General features: G+C 43.8%; 1 protein-coding gene across 5 annotated transcripts in view; it reads left to right on the top strand.

Moving 5' to 3' along the window:
- Positions 1-27,778, top strand: part of MLKL (mixed lineage kinase domain like pseudokinase) — a 190,597-nt gene that overhangs the window by 142,377 nt on the left and 20,442 nt on the right. For all 5 annotated transcript variants that reach the window (XM_030203626.1, XM_030203629.1, XM_030203625.1 and 2 more), the window contains exons 6-8: positions 3,590-3,725; positions 6,239-6,323; positions 11,554-11,705. In XM_030203626.1, coding sequence (XP_030059486.1) covers positions 3,590-3,725; positions 6,239-6,323; positions 11,554-11,705 — 373 coding nt within the window. The remainder of the gene's footprint in view (positions 1-3,589; positions 3,726-6,238; positions 6,324-11,553; positions 11,706-27,778) is intronic.

Here is a 27,778-nt window from a genome sequence, read left to right as displayed (position 1 = left end):
CCTACTCTCTGTTTTCTATCTTTTAACCTGTTTTTAATCCACAATAGAACACTACCTCCTATACCATGACTCTCCAATTTCCTCTGCAGTCTTTCATGAGGTACTTTGTCAAACGCCTTCTGAAAATCCAGATACACAATATCAACAGGCTCACCTTTATCCACATGTTTGTTCACCCCTTCAAAGAAATGTAGTAGATTGGTGAGGCAAGGTTTCCCTTCACTAAATCCATTTTGACTTTGTCTCATTAATCCATGCTTTTGAATATGCTCTGTAATTTTGTTCTTTATAATAGTCTACCATTTTGCCCGGCACCAACATCAGACTCACCGGTCTATAATTTCCCAGATCTCCTCTGGAACCTTTTTTAAAAATCGGCGTTACATTGGCCACCCTCCAATCATCTGGTACCACGCTCGATTTTAAGGATAAATTACATATTTCTAACAGTAGCTCCGCAAGTTCATTTTTCAGTTCTATCAGTACTCTGGGATGAATACCATCCGGTCTAGGAGATTTGCTACTCTTCAATTTGTAGAACTGCCTCATTACATCTTCCAGGTTTACAGAGAATTCATTAAGTTTCTCCGACTCGTCAGCTTCGAATACCATTTCTGGCACCGATATCCCACCCAAATCTTCCTCGGTGAAGACCGAAGCAAAGAAGTCATTTAATCTCTCCGCTATGGCTTTGTCTTCCCCAATCGCCTCTTTTACTCCTTGGTCATCTAGCGGTCCAACCGATTCTTTTGTTGGCTTCCTGCTTTTAATATACCTAAAAAAAATTTTACTATGTGTTTTTGCCTCAAACGCAATCTTTTTTTCAAAGTCCCTCTTAGCCTCGCTTATCAGCGCTTTGCATTTGACTTGACATTCCTTATGCTGTTTCTTATTATTTTCAGTCGGTTCCTTCTTCCATTTTCTGAAGGATTTTCTTTTAGCTCTAATAGCTTCCTTCACCTCACTTTTTAACCACGTCGGCTGTCGTTTGGTTTTCTGTCCTTCTTTTTTAATACTCGGAATATATTTGGCCTGGGCTTCCAGGATGGTGTTTTTGAACAGCATCCACGCCTGATGTAAATTTTTGACCATCGCAGCCGCTTCTTTAAATTTTTTTTTTCACCATTTTTCTCATTTTATCATAGTCTCCTTTTTTAAAGTTAAATGCTAACATATTTGATTTCCTGTGTATACTTACTTCAAAGCTAATATCAAATCCGATCATAATATGATCACTGTTATCAAGCTGCCCCAGCACCATTACCTCCCGCACCAGATCATGCTCTCCACTAAGGACTAGGTCTAGAATTTTTCCTTCTCTTGTCGGCTCCTGTACCAGCTGCTCCATAAAGCTGTCCTTGATTTCATCAAGGAATTTTACCTCTCTAGCATGCCCCGATGTTACATTTACCCAGTCAATATCGGGGTAATTGAAATCACCTATTATTATTGTGTTGCCCAGTTTGTTTGCGTCCCTAATTTCCTTTAACATTTCTGCATCCGTCTGTTCATCCTGGCCAGGCAGATGGCAGTATGCTCCTATCACTATCCTTTTCCCCTTTACACATGGAATTTCAATCCACAGTGATTCCAAGAAGTGTTTTGTTTCCTGCAGAATTTTCAATCTATTTGATTCAAGGCTCTCATTAATATACAATGCTATCCCTCCACCAATTAGATCCACCCTTTCACTACGATATAATTTGTACCCCGGTATGACAGTGTCCCACTGGTTATCCTCCTTCCACCAGGTTTCAGAGATGCCTATTATATCTAATTTTTCATTTAGTGCAATATATTCTAACTCTCCTATCTTATTTCTTAGGCTCCTGGCATTCGCACATAGACATTTCAAAGTATGTTTGTTGTTCCTATTTATACATCATGCTTAGTACTTGACAGTATTAATTTGCAATCCTTTGTCTGATGTTTATTTTTATTTAAGGACACCTGATCTACTACGGTCTCTTTTGCAACCTCACTATCAGGATACCCTATCGTCCCTGTTTAATTGATATCTTTGAAAGATACCTTATCCTGAACCATGCGCTTTTGAGCAACTGTTGGCTTTCCCCCCTGTTTCTAGTTTAAAAGCTGCTCTATCTCCTTTTTAAATGCCAATTCCAGCAGCCTGGTCCCACCCTGGTTAGGGTGGAGCCTATCCTTTTGGAATAGGCTCCCCCTTCCCCAGAATGTTGCCCAGTTCCTAACAAATCTAAAACCCTTCTCCCTGCACCATTGTCTCATCCACGCATTGAGACTCCAGAGCTCTGCCTGTCTCTTGGGCCCTGCACGTGGAACGGGTAGCATTTCAGAAAATGTTACCCTAGAGGATCTGGATTTGAGCTTTCTACCTAAGAGCCTAAATTTGGCTTCCAGAACCTCTCTCCCACATTTTCCTATGTCATTGGTACCCACATGTACCAAAACAGCCGGCTCCTCCCCAGCACTATCTAAAATCCTATCTAGGTGACGCTTGAGGTCCGCCACCTTCGCACCAGGCAGGCAAGTGGATTAAAACTTTTTTTCATGCAGGAAGGCAATTAAGGCAGTCCAGTTACTGCTCTAGAGACCTGTGCCGACTTTGTCCAGCTGCAGTCAATGAAGAGAGCTCGTCAAGGTATGCGATCAATACCTCCAATGTTAATGCTGTTTTGAATGAGAAACTTTTCTTTTAATTTATGCAAATTCAAATATTTTCTTTCCCTTTATTTCAACTTTTGTGTTACCGAACAAATGTGTTTGGACAATAAATAATTGTTTTGACTTTTATCTATCACTTGTACTGATTTTGGCTTTTTTTTTTTTAAACAGTAACATGTGAAGTTCGTTTTTTTCGGGGCAGCCGCTTAATTGGGGCAATGTACTATAGTTCTGATGTGTCACAATTAACCGGAATCCACTGTACTTAAAAGCATAAAAATACATCATACCTAGAGTACAAAATGAATTAAAACCCACGTATCAAAAAATTATTAAATAATACAGACTAATGGAACTTAAGTATCAAATAAGAAGGTTCATGAAACAAAATTAAATGTTACAGTTGAATAATACAAGCTAGTGAGACTATCAATTGCTATACATACCCAGATAGGTTGGGAAATGGCTTGAACCCAGTCTGGTTAAAAACTAAAAACAAAAAAAGGTAGAAATGTTTTTAAGTATGTATGTATTTATTTATTTATTCATTCATTTAATTATTTATGCTTTTCATTGATTTTAGCTATGAATGTGGTATTTATATATTTATTCTGATTTATAGTACTATAGGCCTCTGACGCAGCCCCTATGAGTGAAACTTGGTAACGTCATGCTCTGTTTTTACTCTTTCACTGCTGTTGTTGCTAATAAATTGTTGGATTACATTATGGGCTTCCTGTCTTCTGTTTCATCAGTCTGCTCATTTTTCTTGCTGGTCTGGCCATTATGGACCAGCTGCCTGTTTGCTTTCTTGGACTGCTGGAGGGCCTTCACTGCAGTTAGTTAGTTACTCAAATTGGGGTCAGTTTCTTCACTGTTTCCTCGTAGGTGGCTCTGCTTATATGAACAAATATAGGGCTTTACTGTGACTTTTGTATTTCCGTAGGTGCACCTCCTTCATTCTCCATTGTCATGGAGTACTGTGAAAGAGGCACGATACGAGAGGTGCTGAAGAAGGAGCAGGGACTGACCTGGGAGACTTATATCAGGATGTCCGAGGGGGCTGCTCTTGGCCTCTACAGGTACTAGACAACATAATTTGCAGCCAAAGAAAAACAGGCATAAAAATCTAAATGGACACTCACTGGCAGAGGACTGAAAAACCAGCACTGACTCACCCTAGTACTATTGACCTAGATCTATTTGGTCATCTATTGTGAGTCCTGACTAGCTTGAGCATCTCAATTATCTGTTTTAGGTCTACAGTAGAGAGTTCACTGTAATTAGTCAGTCTTTCTCCCTGATGTATTGGATTACTGTTTAAATAGACAGTATTACAAATTTAACACCATGGAAATAAGAGATTTCAATGCTGGTATTCCAATACATGCTTAACTTACTGTTTCAGTGATTTGACTATATCTGATTTATTTAATTGCTTGTGATGGACTGGATATTCTGCAGAGCAGGGGCATAGCCAGCATTGGATTTTAGAGAGTGGACTTGGGGGACTGCAATGTTAATCTTAACTTTGCTGGCGGGGATGCCCAATCCCCGCTAGCAAATGAGATCTGCTGCCTGAATTGCCCAAGTAGGAAGCAGTCAACGGCCTCCTTTCCAGCTGCCAATGGCTGCACTTTTTGTGCATGCTCAGTCTGGTTTTTATGATATTAATAATTGATATGTATATGATATAAATTTAGTAAGATTCAGGCTAATATACATATTCCAGCCCGTATTCAGCCAGTGACGGTCAGAGTTTTTATGTCCGCTGCCAGCTGTATTCCCGTATATTCAGTGCTGGGCCATGTTCAGTTACGTTGGCTGCTAAAACTTATGCAGTTAAGTGCAATGTTCAGCTGAACCACTTAAAAATAGGACCTCTATTTACGCGGTTATCATATGCGGTTAAGGGCTGAATATCGGCACTTAACCTCATAACTGCCAACTCTGCCCCTGCAATAATCACAAGTTAGCCAGTTTCAGCTCAGGTGTTAATTGTGAATATTCAGCAGGATTAACAGCAATGAATATTCGCAGTTAGCCGTGTACAAGCAATATACACAGCCAAGAGCCTCTCTGGGCCGTTTAAATTGCTTTGACTATCGAACAGATTTGGTTTATCCTGACAGCCAGACCTATTTCTGACCCTTGAAGACTAGAGTTGTATACCCATAGAAATCCATTGCAAAGCCTGAACTCTCTCATCAATGCATCCCTCCCCAACCACAGATCATCTGTCCTTCACAAGCCTTACTCCCCTGTGGAAATGTTCTTCTCCACAGCCCTCTCCTAAAGGCAGGGGTGAACTGATCATATGGGCAATCAGGCAGTACCTGAAAGGGTCTGGGGGACCCAGTGCCTCTCCCCTCCCCACACACATACACTACAGCCCCCCTCCCCCAAGGCCTACTTTGAAGGGCCCTGGTCGGCTAGTGGCTTTTTCGGGGGGCAGAAAAGAACCCCACTTTTTCCTGCCACTGCGCTGCTCTGTCCGGCATCGCCACATCTTCAAAATGACTGCTGAGACCCACAAGACTGCTGCAGGAAGTCTCGACAGCCATTAAGAAGAAACAGCAGCACCAGGTAGAACAGTGGCAGTGGGCAAGAAAAAGTGGAGTTCTTTCCTGTCCCCAGAAGAGGCTGCCAGACCACCAGGGCCCTTCAAGGTAGGCCCGGGGGCTTGCACTGTGCAGGGGGGTGCTGGAAACAACAGTGGGGGCGGCGGCGGGGGAAACATAATGCCACCTGAAAGGTGACGTTTTCATTCCATGAATAATGCAACATGTGAAATTAAATGCATGTTCTATTATTCATTGTGCAAAATGAGCTACTTGCTTTGTATCTTGTTATTATGTTGCAGTGGCATAGCCACAGGTGGGCCTCGGTGGGCCAGGGCCCACTCAATTAGGGCTCAGGCCCACCCAACAGTAGCACACATTTAGCGGTAGCTGGTGGGGAATCCCAAGCTCCACCAGCTGAAGACTTCCTCCTGATGGTAATGAAAATGCTATTCTCCATGATACCAGCACCTGCACATGCTTAGTTTTCAGCGCATGCGTGCTGCAGACTGCCAAGGTGGAAAGAAGCAATTTCCTGCGAGCTGAGATTTCTTTTTGGTGGTGGTTGGGTGGGGAGGAGAACACTTGGTGCCTACCCACTTCTTGCCTAGGCCCACCCAAAATCTGTTTTCTGGCTACGCCCCTGTTATGTTGCACTAATATATTATGCATTAAGGGCAAATAATGAATGTTTTGCCAGCCCTGTATCAATTTACACTAATGGACCTGGCACAGACAAGTATTAGTGATGATTTCATTCTCTAACTAGGACTTTCATCTGTTTCCCCCAGAGGAATGGCAGTATAGTCCCAGGAACTAAAAGTAGTGGTAAAAATGGTGATCTCTGATCAACAATAGGACTTTGTGTTGGGGACTTCAATTCAACTAGATTATAGATCTAACCATTAAATAATTCAAAGTAATAAAATGTGTCTTTTACCTCAGTTTTCCATCAGAAGAGAGGAGAGAAGCATAACCTTTTGAAGTTTGTTCAATATAAATGTTTTTTTGTTATTCATCCCAACTGGATGCAGGTTACACCAGACAACAGAGAAGTCTGTAGTCCATGGGAACATTACTAGTTCTAAATTCTTGGTAGACTTACGGTATTGTGTGAAGGTAAGGATGCTGTTTGCCAGATTCAAATCTTTTAAAATAGTATTGATCATGAAAAGTATTCATGTTCATAATTGACTGTCCAAATTAATATAAGTGCTTTTTTGGACCTCAACTTGCTGGAGACTTAAATGGAATGACACCAAATGGAACAGCACAAAAACTGTATTGGTGATGTGATATAAATAAAGAACTTCTGTGGGCACATGGATTAAACACCTGGTTTGTTCTCAAGGCAAAGCAAAAACTGTTCAAGAATGATGCTCATGAGAAGCTATTCATATGCTATTCCATTTGGCGCCATTCCATTTAAGTCTCCAGCAGATTTGCCTTTTTAAAGACAAGGGTGTTTTTCAGCACTGGTTGATTTATTTTCTTGGATTCAGATACTATTATTAGACCCCTGATGCAGGCGTTTTTCGCCGAAACATGGACCATATCGGGCCTGATCAATAAAGCAAGGCTGAAACCAGGGGCGTATCTGCGTGGGGCCACAGGGGCCTGGGCCCCCGCAGATTTCGCCCTGGACCCCCCTACCATCGACCCTCTCCACCTCCCCCTCCCTCCCGCACGCCCGCCACCAACCCGTCGCCGATCTTTGCTGGCGGGGGACCCCAAGCCCCCGCCAGCCGAAGTCCTCTCTTCCTCTCTTCCGTGCAGGATGCAAGTTGCAACGCTTCCTGTTCTTCTGAGTCTGACGTCCTGCATGTACAACGTGCAGGACATCAGACTCAGAATTTGGAACTCAGTCTGACGTCCTGCGCGTTGTACGTGCAGGACATCAGACTCAGAAGAACAGGAAGCATTGCAACTTGCAACCTGCATGGAAGAGAGGACCTCGGCTGGCGGGGTGTTGGGGTCCTCTGCCAGCAAAGGTAAGTGACAGCAGCGGGGGAGGGTTGGCGGCGGCGGGAGGGGGTGGAGAGTGTCATTGGTGGCGAGGGGGGGGTCTGGCAGTGGCGGGGGGGGGTCCGGAAATGGCGGGGGGGGGATCGGTGGCGCCGGGGGGGGGGCTAAGCCTCCCCAGCCCCAACCATTACCTTCCCCTCCCTGTGTCCGCTTGCTCTTCTGGAAAGGCAACAATATATCACAACCTTCCCATCCATATGTTCCACCCGCTCCCTTACTTGCTCGCTCTACCTGCCAGCTGCAGACTCTTCAACTTCGTAGCCGCAAAAATGTGAAACTGTGGGACCATAGCTCTCTAAGCGCCAGTCGCAGCAGCTCTTGATCCCACCCTAAAAATAAAGGAAGTGACATCATAGGGGGATGCGTACGACCTGCAGAGCCGCTAGTGGCACACGGAAAGCTATGGTCCCGCGGTTTCTCATTGTGTGGAACTTCGAAATTTGAGAGTCTGTGGCTGGCAGACAGAATGAGCAAGTGAGGTAATGGGTGGGATGCATGGAGGGGAAGGTATTTCTTGTTGAGTAGTAGTCCGGCAGAGGTGCGGCTAAAGGACTGAATATTGGTGGGGGATAATGGTGCTGGTTGATATTGGGGCGGGGGACACAGAAAAAGATAAGGTGATGCTGGATGGTAGGGTAAGGGGAAATGAAATGAGGTAGTACTTGATAAAAGGTTGGAGGAAAAAGACTGGACAGTGGTGGGAGGGGAAAGAGACGGGGTGATGCTGGATTTTGAGGGGTGGAGAGAGATGAGGCAATATTTTTTTGGCAGATAATTCTCTTGAGTGTAATTAGCTTGTATGTTACAATTATAAACAAAGATATGGGGGGGGGGGACAAGGGCAGAGGGACATAGTGAAGGGGTCCTTCCTTGCTATTGTCAGAAGTTCTCACACAGGTGTTGCCAACCCAAGGATTAAAACTTGCCATGTCACATTCCCACCCTGCCCTAGCCCCTCCCCACTCTGCCCTAGCCCCTCCCATCCCACTCTGCCCTAGCCTCCCCAAACATCTGAGTCACCGACCGCCTATGTCACCACTAGGTAACAGACTAGAAACAGCAGGATTCAAAACAGTCATATATGCTGACGATGTTACCATATACATAACCTTCAAAAGGAACATTCAAGACAGCTTACAAAAGTCAAAACTTGGCTTAAATTTGATGGAAACCTGGGCCTCAGAAGCCAAACTAAAGCTAAATAAACTAAATTCATGGTTATTACCAACCTATTTGACCAAATCGACTACAACAGTTTCACAATTGACAGCACTTCATTCCCCATTGACAATAATCTGAAAATTCTAGGTATAATTATAGACAAACATTTAACATTTGATACTCAAGTTTCCAAAATCTTTCAGGTCTCTTTGGAAACTAAAAAGAATCAGACCCTATTTCTCATCAGAAACATTCAGACTATTGGTACAATCATGAACATTATCTCAATTTGATTATTGTAATGCCATATTTGCTGGCTGTATGGAGTACCTGTTGAAAAAAACTCCAAACAGCTCAAAACACTGCAGCCAGGTTCATATACAAAATCACTCATTTTGAAAGTGCCTCCCCTTTATTAATCAAATTGCACTTCAAATTATGTACCTTTATCTTTCAAATACTAAATGGCACAGCTCCAGACTATATAGTACCATTAATAAACTTACCTCAAAGAAACACTAAATATGAGGCACGAAACTATGTCAGACTACACCTCCCAAATTGCAAAAAAAGTGATCTACAAAACTGTCCACTCTGCAGATTTCACTTACCTAGGAACCAAATGGTGGAACTCCTTACCATCCTAAATAAGAAACATACAGAAATATACTAGATTCCGCAAAATCCTCAAATTGTTCCTATTCAAACAAACCCTCACAAAGAACAAACAATTAATTATTACCTGAATTGGTTAGTACTCTGTTTACCTTTAACTTTGTCTTTGCTTCATGTACAATTTCTCATTCATAATAGATTTTCTAAATGTTAAAACATCCATAGCTATCCCAGTATGTTTATGATACTGTATTGTAAAATTGGACTCTTACAACAAATTATTTTCCTATGCATTATTCTTTGTTATGTATCTTATACTGTTTATTGTAAGCCACATTGAACTCAAACATGTTTGGGATAACGTGGGATATAAATGTCACAAATAAACTAAGGAGAGGAAGTTGCTACTGTGGTGAAATATGCAGTTTACTGCTTATTAGTTTACTATGGGAGTTACTAACCTGTAGTAATTCCAGTACTGCTGGTTAAAGACGCCAACCATAAAAGAATAATGCAATCAACCTTGCAAGCTACATTATTCAGTTTCCTAGGAGCATTAGGCCATCCCCTTGGGAACCTTTCTTAAAGGGATCATGCTGTAAAATAGACCACTGTCCAAGTCCCCCTTCATGTCTCCCTAGCAAATACTACCCCTTCCCAAACATACCCCCCAACCCATGAAGACATATGAGATAGTAAGCATTTCCATTTCTGTTGGGCTCCCTAAGGCCTATTGAAGAAATAGGTGGTCATGGATGCCAGGCTCAATAGGACCCACAATCCCTAGCAGAAGTCTACTGCTAGTGAGTTAGGCTATCATATAAGTGCAAAAGGTAAGTACCATGAGACTACCACTAGGGTTGCGGCACCATTTTGAACCCAGCATCAGCAGGGGCAGGAGTGACTGGGGACTATTCTGGTGCCACAATTCGTAGACCAACTCATGCCCACCAATTTCTACAGGTAGGCCTTGTGAGTGAGGGGTCCAGGGAGGGCTTGAACACTAGTGTCTTCAGGGTTTGGAAGGTCTGGGGAGCTTGGGGTATATGTCAGGTCGGAGTCTTTGGGAGGGGGCCCATAACAAGGTTTATTTTACAGTGCCAGCCCCTTTAAGAGAGGCTCCTTGGGAGAATTGGACTACAATTTAATGGCAGGAAAAACAAAAGCTGCATTATTTGATTCACATAATAAGGAGGTGCCTGATAGGCGGCGCTCACCGCTGATGGAGTTATTCGTGGATATTCAAAGCCAGGCCATGTCTGGGCTTCGGCTTGAAACATGTGGCTGTTTTTGAGCTGGCTAACACATAACCGCCGATATTCATCACTTCAGTGGCCATGGAGTAGTGCATAAAAATAAGACAAACTTTTATGCAGCCCCATTTATGTGGTAAACTTGGCCACCTAAGGGCTGATATCAGCACTTAAATGGCCAAGTGCTGACTCTGCCTCCGGAACGCCCCCAACATATCTGGCTTTGATTTAGGTGCTAACCTAATTTCAGCGGCACTTAGCCAGTTAAATGCTGCTGAAAATTAGCAGCTAACTCCAACCAAGTGATTTAACCAGTCAGTGGCTGGCTAAATCGCTTTGAATATTGGGCAGGAGATGTACTGCATATGTGTTTGTATCTTATTATGTAGCCTGTGGTACCTTTAATGTATCTCATGATAAAGTAACATAAGAGCTTGCCATTTAGTGCACATTAAAAGGTAAATATTGTGTTTTATTCTCTTAACATACTTTATTACCTTTCTCCCTACATGTGTGTTCTAGAAGAGACGTACAACTTGGGAACTGAGATCCAAACCATAATTAGCCTTTGTGTATCTGTGCTGTGACGAGCACTGAAGTCTACAATAAACTTTTAGAGCAGTCGCTGTGTTAGTCAGGACTAACAACAATGACAGACTAACCAATTTATAAAGGCATTAGCTTTCAAGGACAGAGTACACAGAAAGGTTGATGGATGTATGAAAAGGTCTTCAAGGGGAGGTGTCAGTAGCAAAAACAATAACAGAATTTGGGATAGCATGGGATCAGCACAACGGATCCCTTCGTACAAAGAAGGGAAGGAAAAGTCAGAGATCAATTGTGGTCTGTATCATGTACCAGGAACAAATTGAATAGACTAGTCTTTATCTACCATTATGTCTATGTTTTATTTCATACCAACAGAAGAAAGAAATAGACCTGAAGAAGGGGAAGCACAAAAGAGAAATCAGAGTGCATTGTAGTGCTATTATGTACGCTATTGGGCTTGGTCTCCTTGATGAAATATTAAAATTCCTTTAAGTACACCAAGTCTACAGTACAAGTGTGGAGAAGTCCTTTACTTGAGGATGAAGGGAGATTTCTACGGGTGATTGGCTGAAGGACAAGTTTGCATGCAAAATATTTGGAGAAATAGATTGAATTCTCACTCATCTTCTTCCAGTTCATTCTTGAGGAGAGTCCATTTATAAACAAGGTGGCAATCTAGCTTTGTGTTGGTAAAGCTGGTCTGGAGAGACCATGACAGCCTCTTCTTTCTCTTTTTTGTGCTCTAGTTAGCAGGATTTGAGATATCTAGAACGGAATCATCCATCAAGCGGATGAGTAATACTGACAATCAGAAGGAGGTGCACGATTCGGCTTACCTTTCTCCCCAGGCACTGGGGAATATTAACTTTATCCAGGACAAGCCCAGCGAAATATACAGGTATAACCATTCTAAAATCTACACTTTTTTATATAACCCACTTATAACTAGATCCTAAGAGCTGGAGAGGGTGACTGTCATAGAGCAGCTATTCTTGCACCTAAAGTATTCAACAGACTGCTAAAACCTGTCGTTTCTTTCTCTATAATATCAGCAAAATTCGCCCTTTCCTTTCTGAGCACACTACCAGAACCCTCATCCACACTCTTATCACCTCTCGCTTGGACTATTGCAACTTGCTTCTCACAGGTCTCCCATTTATCCATCTCTCCCCTCTTCAATCTGTTCAAAATTCTGCTGCACGACTAATATTCCGCCAGTGTTGTTATGCTCATATTAGCCCTCTCCTCAAGTCACTTCACTGGCTTCCTATCCGTTTCCGCATACAGTTCAAACTCCTCTTATTGACTTATAAGTGCATTCACTCTGCAGCTCCTCAGTACCTCGCCACTCTCATCTCTCCCTACATTCCTCCCTGGGAACTCCGGGTAAATCTCTCTTATCTGCACCCTTCTCCTCCACCGCTAACTCCAGACTCCGTTCCTTTTATCTTGCTGCACCATATGCCTGGAATAGACTTCCTTAGCCGGTACGTCAAGCTCCATCTCTGGCCGTCTTCAAATCTAAGCTAAAAGCCCACAATGCTGCTTTTAACTCTTAACCCTTATTCACTTGTTCAGAACCCTTATTTTATCATCCTCACTTTAATATTCCCTTATCTCTTGTTTGTACTGTTTGTCTGTCCTAATTAGATTGTAAGCTCTGTCAAGCAGGGACTGTCTCTTCATGTTCAAGTGTACAGCGCTGCGTACGTCTAGTAGCGCTATAGAAATAATAAGTAGTAGTAGTACAAAGGGGTAATTATATATAAGGGAATTGAGCATGTAAAATGTTGTTTTTCTTGCTCTAGTAGGCTCTTATAAAATTGCATGGAGGTATAACTGTGTAAAAAATAGGTGCCGAGAAAGGTAGCATGTAATTTTCCATGATAATCGGTTCAGTGGTGGCAGAATTAGCACTAATAGTCATATTATATAAAATACACAGATACACACAATTGTATCTGCCTCAGAGGCGGTGCAAATGTGTGCACCTACTTTCCCTGGGGTAATTTACAGAGGCATACAGACACATGTGGAGGGGCATTTTCGATATGATGTCTAAATCCGTTTTTGGACATTTTATGAAAAATATCCAAAAATCCAGCAGCGAACATTTTCAAACCAGAAAAGAGTCAAACTTTTTGTTTTGAAAATGGCCATTTGCTAGACATTTTTGTGCTCAGTGTCAGGAACATTTTCGAAAAAAAAAAAAAAGTCCAAGGGAAAAACGTACAAAAACAAGCCATTGGGATGTATTGGGGACCAGCATTCTTAGTAAACTGTCCACACAGACATCCTTTCAGAGCAGTGGGGCACCCTAGGAGGCACTGTAGTGGACATCATGTAAAAAATCCCAGGTACACATCTCACCATTTCCCCCTTATATTGTATGGTGAGCCCTCCAAAACCCACCACAAACCTACTGTATCTTACTGTACACCACTACAATAGCCCTTATGGTTGCAGGTCACCTATATGTGGGTACAGTAGGTTTTTAGTGGATTTTGGAGGGCCCATACGTTCCACCATAAGTGTACCGGTTAGAGTGGGTTATGGGCCTGGGTCCCCTTCTTTACAGTCCATTGCACTGACATGAAGGCTACTCCAGGGACCTGATTGCTGCTTTAATAGGACTGGCCATAACATCTGAAGCTGTCCTAGAGGCTGGTATGTACTGTTTCTTTCACAGCTTTGGAGGGTGGAAGGGAGTCAGCGACCACTGGGATGAGTAAGGGGGGTTATGCCTTAATCATTTGGTCATTTAGGGCAATTTTTAAACACTTAATCTTGACTGAAACAGGTCTAACCAAAAACGTCTTAATTTTGGCACTAGAAATTTTAATTTTGTTCAATTTTTGCAGAAAAATGTCTGTTTTTTAGTGCTGCTTATGTCCTGCCCAAAACATGCCTCCAACACACCCCCTTGAAGTTTGGACAAACTATAGAACAAAATGACAGGGTGTCAAAAATTTCAACTTGGATGTTTTTGAGAGAAAAACGTCCTTCTGCCAGCTTATGAGGTTTTTTGCACTTTTTTTGTTTTGAAAATGAGCCCCAAATTATCTTAATAAAATAGGGGCAAGATATGCAACTTTGTGCCTTTCCTCCTGAGGTACTAGAAGTGTGCATGGGGACATAATCTGGTTCCCAGTCAGTTTGGATCCATCCCCACCCCATCCTTGCATCTTTTTCTCCATTTCCCATTATATTGCTACCATCCCCTCACCATCCCCACAGTTTTCTTTATCATTCCTGTACTCAGATCTTATAAATTCAAGAAAGTGTTAATAATAAGAATGGGTTCAATATGCAGCCGGCGGCGGCGAGCATTATGCTGACGTTATTCCCAAATATTCAATACCAGGCCATGTCCCGGCTTCAACATTGAATATCTGTTTTTTGTGGGGCTGGCTAACACATATCCAGTTAAGTCAATGTTCAGTATGTAACCAGCCATGGGTTACTGCATAAAGATAGGATTGACTTTTTTGCGGTCCCATTTATGTGGTTACCCTGTCCGATTAAGTGCTAAATATCGGCACTTAACCGGCCAAGTGCCGCCTCCAGAATGCCCCCAAAATAGCCAGTTTTCACTTAGGCAGTAACTGCTAATTTTCATCAGTGATAATCAGTTAAGTTCCACTGAAAATTAGCGGATAGCCCCAAATAAGCTATCAGCAGCTGTTTCTGGCCGGTTAAATCATTTTGAATATTAACCCCAATATGTTTAAGGAAGTAAGTAAAAACACTTTTTAACAAACAAGTAAATAGTTTTCTTAAATATTAAAGTCCATAATGTTCTCACCATAATCTAGTCCCCATCCTCATCAGTCAGTTTGGATCCATCCCCACCCCAGCCCTGGCATAGGTGCTGACTACGTGGGTGCTGTGGGTGCTCGAGCACCCCCAATAGTCACCCACCGGAAGTTCCCTGCAGGGCATCCCCCCTCCCTCCGAAATTTAAAAGTCACTCATCTTACCTCCTCATCGGAGGAGTTACATCTGCAGCAGCAGCCCAGGAAAAAGCGTGCAGGCAGGAGACTCAGAGCTGTTCCGTTTGGTCTCTCTGAGCTCTGGTCCCGCTCTCATTTCCTGTTTACGCAAGGGCGGGACCAGAGCTGAGAGAGAGCAGACGGAACAGCTCTGAGTCTCCTGCCTGCACGCTTTTTCCTGGGGTGCTGCTGCTGCAGTTGTAACTCCTCCAACCAGGAGGTAAGATGAGTGACTTTTAAATTCGGAAGGAGGGAGGGAGATGGGGGGGCCACCCTGGAACTGGGAGGGAGGGGGTCTGGAACTGGGAGGGTGAGGGGGGCCTGGAACTCAGAGGCAGGAAGGGAGGCCTGGAACTTGGAGGGGGCCTGGCCTGGAACTGGGAGAGTGAGGGGGGGGGGCTGGAACTCAGAGGCAGGGAGGGAAGCCTGGAATTCGGAGGGAGGCCTGGAACTGGGAGGGAGGGACAGGGGAGGAGGGAGGAGGGGGGACAGGGGAGGGGAGGGGGCAGGGGAATGCATCACCTGTAAAAAAAGAAAAGAAAAATTCAGCACCCCCAATCGTTTTGAAAAGTTGGCTCCTATGAACCCTGGTACAAATGGATCTTTTGTCACCAGTACTGTGGATTCCTGCAGATGGTCTCCATCCCGGTGCACACCTCTACTAGGTTTCCAGTTACCAAATTACCCTCTACAGGCCTGATTTTATAACTGGACACCTACATGAGAAGTCCAAGGGTTGCCTATTTTAACTTATTCCACTCAACTGTCCTACTTGTGGGACATTGTGATTTTCCCTTTCCACTTGTATGGCCCACTGGGTGGGACAGTGTATAGAAGGTTATCATGACAACACCTTTTTATTCTATGGTATTTACAGTGTTTACATTAAAAATATTCCAAGCTGGCTTTAGCAACCACAAAACTTTGAGCAGAAAAGGTTAAAACAACTTTATAAAGGCAATAGCGCAATGTTGAATAACATCAAGGGCCTTCCCAGGTTGACCATTAACGCAGGGCTCAGGGAATGTTATATCAGAGTATTATACAGGGCCTACTTCACCGAAGTATAGCTATTTAAATTGAGGGTAGAACATTGCCCACAATGTGTGTTAAATGTGGTAGAGCAGGGAATACATTTTATCATTCATTTTGGGAATGCTCAAAAATCTGAGGATTCTGGACTACAGTAACACACTACATGACTGTTATTTTAGGTTACAGAATTGCAGGATCCTCAGAACAATTGTTAGACAAAACAGAATCTTTTTGTGGGTAAGATAAAGGGGGAACATTATTTTTTCATAAAATGATACTCATTGCACGTAAATATATTCTCCAGTCATGGGTAGGGGATGCACCCCGGATTTTTGGAAATGGAGAAATCAAATTCACCAGCTGGTCACTTGGGAGGCGAGGGATGCCCATGGTTCACCCAAATGTAAAAGTTATTTTTTGAAGATATGAACCTCTAATCTGCAAACCTTAACCCCAACTGGGAGAAGTTTAATTTTGAATAACATGATAAAAATGTATATTTTAATGAGATATACCTAGATGCCATAATTCTGGGGGTAGAGGGAGGATTTTTGTTAGTCTCCGAAGGCTAGCAAAGCCAAAGCCTTCTGAAATGTCATTTTGCTACCTAGGGCAGGGGCGGGTGGGGGAGGGGGGACTAGGAGGGAGAGAAGGAAGATTAGGAGGTAGAAAAGAGGGGGGAGAAAAGTAGGGGGTTTTATTGTTTTTATGTTTGCTATATATATCCATGTCAGTTGTAAAAACTTCAATAAAAATGTTGAAACATATAAAGGCAATAGTGATGCCTATATAAGTACATAAGTATTGCCATATTGGGAAAGACTGAAGGTCCATCAAGCCCAGCATCCTGTTTCCTACAGTGGCCAATGCAGGTTACAAGTATCTGGCAAGATCTCAAACAGTACAATACATTTTATGCTGCTTATCCTATAAATAAGTAGTGGATTTTCCCCAAGTCCATTTTAATAATGACTTATGGACTTTTCTTTTAGGAATCGGTCCAAACATTTTTTTAAACCCTGCTAAGCTAACTGCTTTTACTACATTCTCTGGCAAAGAATTCCAGAGTTTAATTACACATTGCGTGAAGAAATATTTTTACCGATTCATTTTAAATTTACTACTTTGTAGCTTAATTGCGTGCCCCCTAGTTCTAGTATTTTTGGAAAGAGTAAACAAGCAATTCACGTTTACCAATTCCACTGCACTCATTATTTTATAGACCTCTATCATATCTCCCCTCAGCCGTGTTTTCTCCAAGCTGAAGAGCCCTAGCTGCTTTAGGCTGTCCTTATAGGGAAGTCGTCCCATTCCCTTTATCATTTTCGTTGCCCTTCTCTGTGCCTTTTCTAATTCCACTATATCTTGTTTGTGATGCGGTGACCAAAATTACACACAATATTCGAGGTGCAGTCACACCATGGAGCGATACAAAGCATTATAACATCCTCATGTTTGTTTTCCATTCCTTTCTGTCACGGTTGTGACCGTGCCCTTATGTTCAGACCTACTGTTTCTCTGTATCTAGCTCCGTGAACTCTCCAGTCTGCCTTTTTTCCTGTTGTTGTTCTTCCTGTTAGCCAAGCCTCGCTTTGGTGTTCCTGCTTCTGCTTCATTTCCTACTTGTGACTTCATCAGCCTACTCCTTTATAAGGACCCAGGGAACTTTCCTGCGTTGCCTTTGCAACAGGTCTATTTTCCTTTTTCTTGTTGTACTGTTGTTTGATTCTGAGGGAACTGGTCTTCTTGTTAGTCTGTGTCTCTGGGCACAGCCCTGAGCTCTCTGTGTGTGGTTTTGGTTTGAATCTGTATGGATTACTTCCCTGTTAGGTTTGCTCTCAAGTAAAGCCCTCTTCTGTTTCTCTGTGTGAGTTCTGCTTAAAGCCCTCTTCTGTTTCTCTGTGTGTGTTGTTCTGCTTTAAACCTGTATGGATTACTAGCCTGTTAACTTTGCTTACTACTACTACTACTACTTGACATTTCTAAAGCGCTACTAGGGTTACGCAGCGCTGTACAATTTAACATAGAAGGACAGTCCCTGCTCAAAGGAGTTTACACTCTAAAGGACAAATGTACAGTCAGTCAAATAGGGGCAATCTAGATTTCCTGAAAGGTATAAAGGTTAGGTTTGCTTCCAAGCAAAGTCCTGTTTTGTTTCCTTGTGTGGTTTCCCTTGTTACCTTTCACTGTTCAGAGAGCCGGTTGTTGCCAGCCCAGCTGCTTTCCTTGATTACCTTGCTCCCGTGCAGCTGGGTGTACTCTCTCTGCCTGCCTTTCCTTTCCTGGCTGAGTTCTGGTAAGAACATTGTTTATCACTTTGTTTGCTTTAAACCTTTGACTGCAGTGTAAGCCCTGCTTCTTTCTGATGTGTTTTAGAAGCAGCCCTTCCCTTTAGCCTGCTTTAACTCTTTGTCTGCTGTGTCTGTCTCCTGATTCTTGTGAGCATTGCTCCTTACCTGATCTGTGTATGTAAAGGCAGCTTTCCCTGTTTGCTTACTTTTCCCTTTGTCTCTAGTGTCTATTATTTGACTCTGTGGCACAGCCTTGTGTATTCCTATAAGTGGTTTCCCTTTACCCTTGTATGTTGTGTGGCCAGCCTTGTGTGTTCCTATGAGTGGATTCCCTTTACTTTTGAGCCCTGTGTGGTCAGCCTTGTGTATCCTTATGAGTGGATTCCCTTTACCCTTGAGTGCTGTATGGTACATCCTACAGTGTTCCTATGAGTGGATTCCCTTTACCCTAGAGTGCTGTATGGTACAGCCTAGTGTTCCTATGAGTGGCTTCCCTTTTCCCGGAGTGCTGTATGGTACAGCCTAGAGCAGGGGTAGGCAACTCCGGTCCTCCAGAGCCGCAGGCAGGTCAGGCTTTCAATATATCCACAATGAATATGCAGGAGATAGATTTGCAAGTACTGCCTCCATGGTATGCAAATCTATCTCATGCATATTCATTGTGGATATCCTGAAAACCTGACCTGCCTGCGGCTCTCGAGGACCGGAGTTGCCTACCCCTGGCCTAGAGTATATTCCTATAGTTGGCTCCCCTTTACCCTTGAGTGCTGCGTGCCCAGCCTTGTGTAGTTTTATGAGTGGCTTCCCTTTTCCATGAGTGCTGTACAGCCTAGAGTGTATTCCTATAGTTGGCTCCCCTTTACCCTTGAGTGCTGCATGGCCAGCCTTGTGTAATTTTGTGAGTGGCTCCCCTTTACCCTTGAGGGCTGTGTGGCACAGCCTACTGTATTTCTATGAGTGGCTTCCCTTTTCCCTGAGTGTTGTATGGTACAGCCTAGAGTGTATTCCTATAGTTGGCTCCCCTTTACCCTTGAGTATTCCTGGCTTCCCTTTTCCCTGAATGTTGTATGGTACAGCCTAGAGTGTATTCCTATAGTTGGCTCCCCTTTACCCTTGAGTATTACTTTGAGTGGCTTCCCTTTTCCCTGAGTGCTGTATGGTACAGCTTAGAGTGTTCCCTCATGAGTGGCTTCCCTTATCCTTGAGTTCTGTATGGCATAGCCGTGATTGTTCCTCTGTGTGGCCTTGTCTTGAGTTTTTCCTGTGTGTTTTCTGTTTGAGTTTTCTTTGTTTGGTTCTGTTTGTGCTTGAGTGGGTGGTTCTTCTGTTTAGCTGGCACTACTAGCCCAGCCCTGAGCTACCTCTCTGTGTGATTTCTGTTTGACTTGGTTAGGATTATTCATTTATAGCTGTGGATCTAGCACAGCCCTGAGTGTCCTCTCTGTTTGGTTCTGTTTGTGCTTGAGTGGGTGGTTCTTCTGTTTAGTTGGGACTACTAGCCCAGGCCTGTGCTACCTCTCTGTTTGACTTGGTTAGGACTATTCATTTATAGCTAGGGTTCTAAGCCCAGTCCTGTGCTGCCTTCCTGTGTGGTCTCTTATCTTTTACTTGTGGTTTCTACCATGTGAGTCTAAATAGGGTTGTCTTTTCCTCTTCAGTTTCTTTGTGTCTGTGTGTAGGGTCTTTTGACCCTTTATTTGTGGCTCTGTGTAGTGCAGTGTGTGTGCACTGCTTGAGTAGTACTTGCTCAAGAGATTCCATTCTGTTTCTTTTCCCTTCCCTCTGGTGTGAGTTGGTTCCAGTTCGGTTGTGAGGCCTGCAAGCTTGGACTCTGTACGAGTGGGTTCCGGTTTGGCCGTGAGACCCGCCTGAGTGATCTATCTCCCTTTTCTGGTGGTGCTTGTTGCTTGTCTTGAGTGTGCTCTGTCTATTTGTCATGTCTGGTATCCTGTTTGTATTCAGTGCCTGGTTCGCCTCTGCTCTGCACCTCCCCAGAGGACTTGTCTGGTGTAGCCTGGCTGCAGCCCAAGGGCTCACCATCCTGGGTTCCGTGACTCTTTCCTAATAATATCTAACATTCTGTTTGCTGTTTGGGTTTCTGCCAGGAACTTGTGACTTGGATTGGCCACTGTTGGAAATAGAATACTGGGCTAGATAGACCATTGGTCTGACCCAGTATTGCAGTTCGTATGGTCTTATATAATAGGCTCAAATCTACTCCCAATAGTGCTCAAATCCTGCCACACATTTAGATATGCTCTAAGGCAGGTAGAAATGTGCATGTGTACTCTATACATGTACTCATATATTTTTATAAAATACACTTGTACATCACAGCTCCAACCCCTGCTCTGCCCAAACTACAACCCTGAGTACATCTACATGCCACATACATATAAATGCATGCCATCATGTTGGCGCATATACTTACACACACCCCACCTTTGCATCTGTCAACAAGGTCTACTCTGTGTATAGAATCAGAAGCCTTCCAGATTCAAGAAGAAGCAGCTTCCTCACATTTTATGGAGGTCAAAACTGCTCTCAAAAGAGTGAAAAGATCTAAGATTCATTCTTTGGTGTCCCCAGGGAGAGAAACTTGGATGCTGGAGTCTTTTGGGAGGAGTTTTTTCAGAAAATTATTCTCACTTCCCGCATAGCTTCTTATGAGCTCTTCATGGGCATACACTTGCAAAACATTGTGTTCAATTTGGAGGAGTTTGCAGGCACTCTTCATGGGAGAAAGTGAAACAACTCTAATCAGTGGGAAAAGGGAAAGAGTGCATAAAATATATTGTCTTTGTGACCTATGATATTTGCAATATGGCATCAAGAGCTTCTGCTATGGGCACTGGAACATGGAGTCCCACCTGCCTCCAAGCTTAAGATGTAAGATATGATATGCACGAGAAGCTTCTTGACATGCTGTACCATGGAGAGAATCTCTTTGGAGATAAGATGCAGGAGCCTGCTACCCTGTCAAGCAGTACAATGATACTCTTAAGATTCTCTCCGAGACTACTTCTGATCCAGTGTTCTAGGAGTTATGAAATTGGAGGGAGAGGAGATTCTATTACTCTGAAAAGTGTAGATATCCTCCTTCCTCCCATTCAAGACATAGATATCATTTGCGACTCATATAGCAGAGAATGCAGAAGACCCAGCCAGTGGTGGGTTCTGACGGCCTCCACGAGAGCATAACATGCATTCCAGGAACAGGGCTAAACAACCTACTGGAAGGAGGGAGATAGCAATCTTTAGTAAACCTCTGGCTCCTTAAAACCTACAATCAGTAAATTCTGAAGACCTGCTTAAGATATCATCAGCAACTATTCAAAACACCTCCATATTGCCCACAGAGAGTATTGTGATCAAACTCTCTACATCAGGAAATACTTACCATGGGGCTGTCTAGAAGCCAACCGAATTCCAGATTTGACACAGAATCCAACCTGAAATCTGGGTTTGGATTTGTGCCAAAAATGCCACTGTATTTTCAACAGAAACTGAAACTCTCTCCCCCCCCCCCCCCAACCCACAGCTCTCTCCACCCCTTCCCGTGGGCTGCCCAGCCCTATCTTAACACAGACAGCAATCAAGTTGTGATGTATTACATCAACAAGCAGTAGGGCTGGCTCAAGGTGTTATGGTACCCTAAACCAGCCTTTGCTTTGGTACCCCCATCTTGGGGCCAGTCTTCTGGTATGAACTACACAGATATCAGAACCTATTGGCAGCTGAAGGCAATCTGCAGCCTGAGTCAAATGATGAGTTGATGCATCCCCTACCGAAACATCCCAAGATGGGAGGGTCTTCTCAGAGCTTCAGTCGGGGAGCTGGGGATCCTCTCACTCAGAACCCCAGTTAGATGGTTTTCCCAAGAAAAGAGAGAGCAACATATTCCCAGGTTCAATTTTCAAGAAGCACTAGGATGTTTGGCATAGTGCCAAATGTCCAAGTATTTTGTGTGACCATTTTTGGTGACAGTACACATATAGTTTCACACATCAGGAATAAAGGGACATGGAAGGGCATCACCAAGTACATATATACTCTATATGTATAGGCACTGATATTCAGCATCTATACATGTTGCTTCTCGTGCATATCATATCTTACATCTTAAGCTTGGAGGCAGGTGGGACTCCATGTTCCAGTGCCCATAGCAGAAGCTCTTGATGCCATATTGCAAATATCATAGGTCACAAAGACAATATATTTTATGCACTCTTTCCCTTTTCCCACTGATTAGAGTTGTTTCACTTTCTTTCTGTCCTCCCCCAGCCTTCCAGTAACTTCCCTCTCCTTCATATCTAGCATCTCTTCTCCTCTCTCCTCCTCTTTCTAATCTCCTCCAGCATCTTTCCTGTCTTGCTCTCTCTCCCTCTGTCCAGTGTTCCCCCTCTCTTTTCCTATCCCTCCATGACTAGCATCCCCGTCTCTCTCTCTTTATCTCCACTCTGTGTTCAGCATCTCCCTCTCTATCTCTCTCTATCCTCTTTCTGTGTCCAGCATCTCCCCTTTTCCTCCTGTGTCCAGGATCTGTCCTCCCTCTCCCTATGTCTGTCTCTCAATTCCTACCTCCTGTGTTCAGCATCTGTAGTCTCTTCCCTATGTCACTGAAAAAAAAAGAAATAAGCACAGGGTCACTCAGACTCTGACATGCTTTCAAGGTCCTGCCTGTTCTGCTCCTTCTGACATATACTTTCAGAGGGGGCAGGACTAGCAGGATCTTTGAAACATAACGGAATCTGAACTGCCTCACGCTTACTATTTCTTTCTTCAATGAACAGCAGTGGACTTGGGGAGTCGTGGGATGGCAGAGGTAGCCCTAGAATAGAGGGGAGAGTGGAGGCAGCCCCATGAGGGGGGAGGGGTAGAAGTGGCCCTGAAAGGAATAGTGAGAAGATGTGGGTTGTGCATATGAAAGTGGGTCAGGGGGCTGAGGAGGCCATGGAGGAGACACTGAAGCTAGCTAGGAGAAGAGAGATGGCCACTGCAGTGAAGCCAGTGAGGCAAATTTTTGACACCCTTGAGGCTTGTCACCCTGAGACAGTGCTTCTCCTGGCCTATGCCTTGATCCAACCCTAACAAGAAGGAAGGAACATAGTTGTACCCCTTGTGCTGGAAGACTGTCAGGATGTAGAAGTGGGGAGCCACCTGGAAGAAAAGAACAACTCCCTGGTAGGTAAGCTCATTCATACACTGCATCCACATGACTGGTCCTTGATTGAGGAAGCGGTTTAAAGACTATTTCAAAAGAGTAACATACTCTTGATAAATCTTTTTGCCATTCCTGTGAACATGAAGGTGCCTCATTTCTGCTTCAAGATTTGGACACATGGCAAAGTAGCCTCGGATACCTTCCTCCTAGATTGGAAGGAGAGTCTTCTGAAAGTATATCCTTCAATACCCCCACATAGTTAGAACTCTCCTGAAACTCATATGAGGCTTGGGGAACCATGATTGATTCTTGTTGTTTCTTAATGTAGTTTCTGCTTCCTGGGCCAGTCCTAGGGTTTCTGGTGCCCTCCTCCTTCTTTTTCCCTCTCCTTCTCTCTTCCCTCCTCTTCCACCCACCCATCCATCCAGCATCACCTACTGTCTCTCTCCTCCTCCCCCTCAGTCTAGCAGTTTCCCTTAAACCTACCACCCTCCCTTCTGCTACTGCCATACCTCTCTGGGCCCACAGCAGCAATGGATGAAAGAATTGTGATAAGTGCAAGGGAGCCTAAAAACCCATGTGCTCATGAAGGCCTGACATATATGGAACACATCAGAGGGGGGCAGGGCCTTCATGCTTTGTCCTGGAGATCTGGAGGCAGCAGCAGAAGGAAGGGTATGGAATGGCCTGGGCCCTAAGGCAGCAGCAGGAGTGGGGGAAGGAGAATTGGCTTGGGTTCTGTGATCTTATGCATCTTCAACCACTCCTCAGGGCTGGTACAACAGGTAAGAGTGGTCATGGAGGTTTTGGTGCCCCCAAACATTGGCACTCCCTTGCTATGCATACTGGATTGCACTTGCCCTGTCTTCTTCCTGTGGAAATTTCCATTAAAAGTTCCATAAAACTGGGGAATTTCCCAACAGTGATCCCACAAGAATTCTGTTGCATCCAACATCAAATCCCTTACCATGATCAGTGCTTAGATATTGAGAGGTTAAATATAGCTTTATTGACCTTGCCCAATAGTGTTTCACAAGTATTGCTGACTCCCAGAAGAGATTCCACTAGGAGGTCTTACAGTTTTAAGTGGAAGAGGTTTGCTGTCTGGTATTACAGAAGGACCTTAGACACATTTTCTTTCCTACACAAAATCTGATTGAATATCTTCTATATTTGTCAGACTCAAGTTTAAAAACAGCCTTTGTTAGGACACATCTTAGGATGACTGGCACTTAACATTGTCACGGAGAAGCAAAGCCCATCTCAGTGCAACCTTCAGTTGTTAGATTTATGCAGGACTTGCTTCTACTGAAGCCTCCCATCAAGCCTCCTGCAATGTTATGGGGACATCAAAGTGGTATTATTTAACCCAGCTTATGAAAACTCACTTTGAACCCCTTGATACCTGTGAACTGAAATACCTGACCTGGAAGGTCCTGTTTTTGATGGCAGTGACTTCAGCAATGCAGAATGAGTGAGCGCCAGACTCTAGTAATTGTTCCTCCTTAAACAAAATTCTTTAACTGGGTGGTTCTTCACACTTATCCTAAGTTCCATCCTAAGGTAGTGTCGGATCGTAACCAGTCCATTGCCCTGACAACAGTTTTCTCAGACCTCATGCCCACATAGTTGAAAGTACACCGCACACATTGGATTGCAAGAAAGCCTTGGTGTTCTATTTGTAGTGGACCAAATCCTTTAGAAAGTCCACCTAACTTTTTGTTTCTTTTGACCCAAATAGGTAGGGCTGTTGTTAACAAGCATACTGTCTAATTGGGTAGCAGTCTGCATTTCCTTCACTTATACCCGGGCACTTTTGACTCTTGAAGGTCGTGCCACAGTTCACAGTGTCAGAGCTGTGGTGGCATCAGTAGCCCACTTGAGATCAGACTCCATGGAGGAAATTTGCAGAGCTATAATATGGACATATGTCCATACATTCAAAACCTACTACTGTTAAAAAATAATAATAATACAAAAATAGTTGCCACAAAAATAACACCTTGTCATTCTTTTTTCACTTTTTTTTTTTAACGCAGCCTGTAGCTAGGGAGTCCTATGCTTTAAGGTCGTGCTTTTCTGCTTGTCCTTGGAGAAAACCAAGTTACTTACCTGTAGCACATGTTCTACATGGACAGCAGCATACAAATCTTTAAATATCTGCCACCTTCCCAAAGAGTTTATTCTACTCAAGCTGAGTAAGTAGACAGAGGTGGTCCAACACGACAGCGGCAGATGGAAATTGTCACACATGCGCAGTGAAGCAAATCAAGCTTCTAGTACCTACTAAGCTAGAATGTTTTCCTGTGCCGGCTCTGTCAGTAACATCACCCACAACGTAAGGCCTTGTATCCTTCTTTCCAAAGAGAACATCTGCTACAGGTAAGTTACTTAGTTTTATTGGAATCTGCTTTTGGAGCAACCTTTATAGCCTGGTCACTGTTTAGGAGAGCTGCCCAAGCAATACTCATAGGCCCTGGGGCATTGACAATATACACAGAAGGCACTGGGATCTCTTAACAATGAGGATTGAATAACTTAGGATAACATAATGAGGAGTTGTGAATAACTTAGGATAGCATAAAGGTTGCCTTAAGTTATCTAGATAATGGACTGAATATTGCATCTATCTGGATAACATCAGAAATTGCCACTCTATCCTGAAGGTGGTGTTGAATATCCAGATTTTTTTTAACTGGCTGACTTTTAAAATAATGCTGACTGTGGTGGCTGAATCTTGGCCCATGTATTTTCACATAAGCATTTTGTTGCATATCTAATTTAAGGTGTCCAGTTGCTTATTAGAATTGATAGCATGATGTGATCAAGAGCAAGAGTGACCCAAATACTCTTATCTCATTGAATTCTGGAAATTAGAGTTTTGCTTTTGATGTAAGGGCTATCATCCCAGCATGCAACAGGATGAAGTTAAGAAAAACAGTAACATAGTAGATGACGGCAGAAAAAGACCTGCACAGTCCATCCAGTCTGCCCAACAAGATAAACTCACATGTGCTACTTTATGTACACCTTACCTTGATTTGTACCTGTCCTTTTCAGGGCACAGACCGTATAAGTCTGCCCAACACTATCCCCGCCTCCCAACCACCAGCCCCGCCTCCCACCACTGGTTCTGGCACAGACCGTATAAGTCTGCTCAGCACCATCCCCGCCTCCCGCCACCGGCTCTGCCACCCAATCTCGGCTAAGCTCCTTAGGATCCATTCCTTCTGAACAGGATTCCTTTATGTTTATCCCACGCATGTTTGAATTCCGTTACTGTTTTCGTTTCCACCACCTCCCGCGGGAGGGCATTCCAAGCATCCACTACTCTCTCTGTGAAAAAATACTTCCTGACATTTTTCTTGAGTCTGCCCCCCTTAAATCTCATTTCATGTCTATTGCTAGGCTGTATAGAGAGGAGTGACCAGCAGAAGAAAGGAGGTTTTAATGCCCCTGTATAAGACGTTGGTGAGGCCCCACCTGGAGTATTGTGTTCAGTTTTGGAGGCCGTATCTTGCGAAGGATGTTAAAAAAATGGAAGCGGTGCAAAGAAAAGCTACGAGGATGGTATGGGATTTACGTTCCAAGACGTATGAAGAGAGGCTTGCTGACCTGAACATGTACACCCTGGAGGAAAGGAGGAACAGGGGTGATATGATACAGACGTTCAAATATTTGAAAGGTATTAATCCGCAAACGAATCTTTTCCGGAGATGGGAAGGCGGTAGAACGAGAGGACATGAAATGAGATTGAAGGGGGGCAGACTCAGGAAAGATGTCAGGAAGTATTTTTTCACGGAGAGGGTGGTGGACGCTTGGAATGCCCTCCCGCGGGAGGTGGTGGAGATGAAAACGGTAACGGAGTTCAAACATGCGTGGGATATGCATAGAGGAATCCTGTACAGAAGGAATGGATCCTCAGAAGCTTAGCTGAAATTGGGGGGAAGAGGGGGTGGTGGTTGGGAGGCGAGGATAGGGGAGGGCAGACTTATACGGTCTGTAACAGAGCCGGTGATGGGAGGCGGGACTGGTGGTTGGGAGGCGGGAAATACTACTGGGCAGACTTATATGGTCTGTGCCCTGAAAAGGACAGGTACAAATTCAAGGTAAGGTATACACATATGAGTTTATCATGGGCAGACTGGATTGACCATGCAGGTCTTTTTCTGCCGTCATCTACTATGTTACTATGTCCTCTCGTTCTACCGCCTTCGCATCTCCGGAAAAGGTTCGTTTGCAGATCAATACCTTTCAAATATTTGAACGTCTGTATCATATCACCCCTGTTTCTCCTTTCCTCCAGAGTATACATGTGCAGGTCCGCAAGTCTCTCCTCATACGTCTTGTAACGCAAATCCCATACCATTCTCGTAGCTTTTCTTTGCACCGCTTCAATTCTTTTTACATCCTTAACAAGATATGGCCTCCAAAACTGAACACAATACTCCAGGTGGGGTCTCACCAATGACTTATACAGGGGCATCAA

This window comes from Microcaecilia unicolor, chromosome 5 (genome assembly GCF_901765095.1).
Source record: "Microcaecilia unicolor chromosome 5, aMicUni1.1, whole genome shotgun sequence".
Taxonomy (NCBI): Eukaryota; Metazoa; Chordata; class Amphibia; order Gymnophiona; family Siphonopidae; genus Microcaecilia; species Microcaecilia unicolor.
The sequence above is the reverse complement of the archived record's forward strand: the minus strand, read 5'-3'. Positions and strand labels throughout refer to the sequence as shown.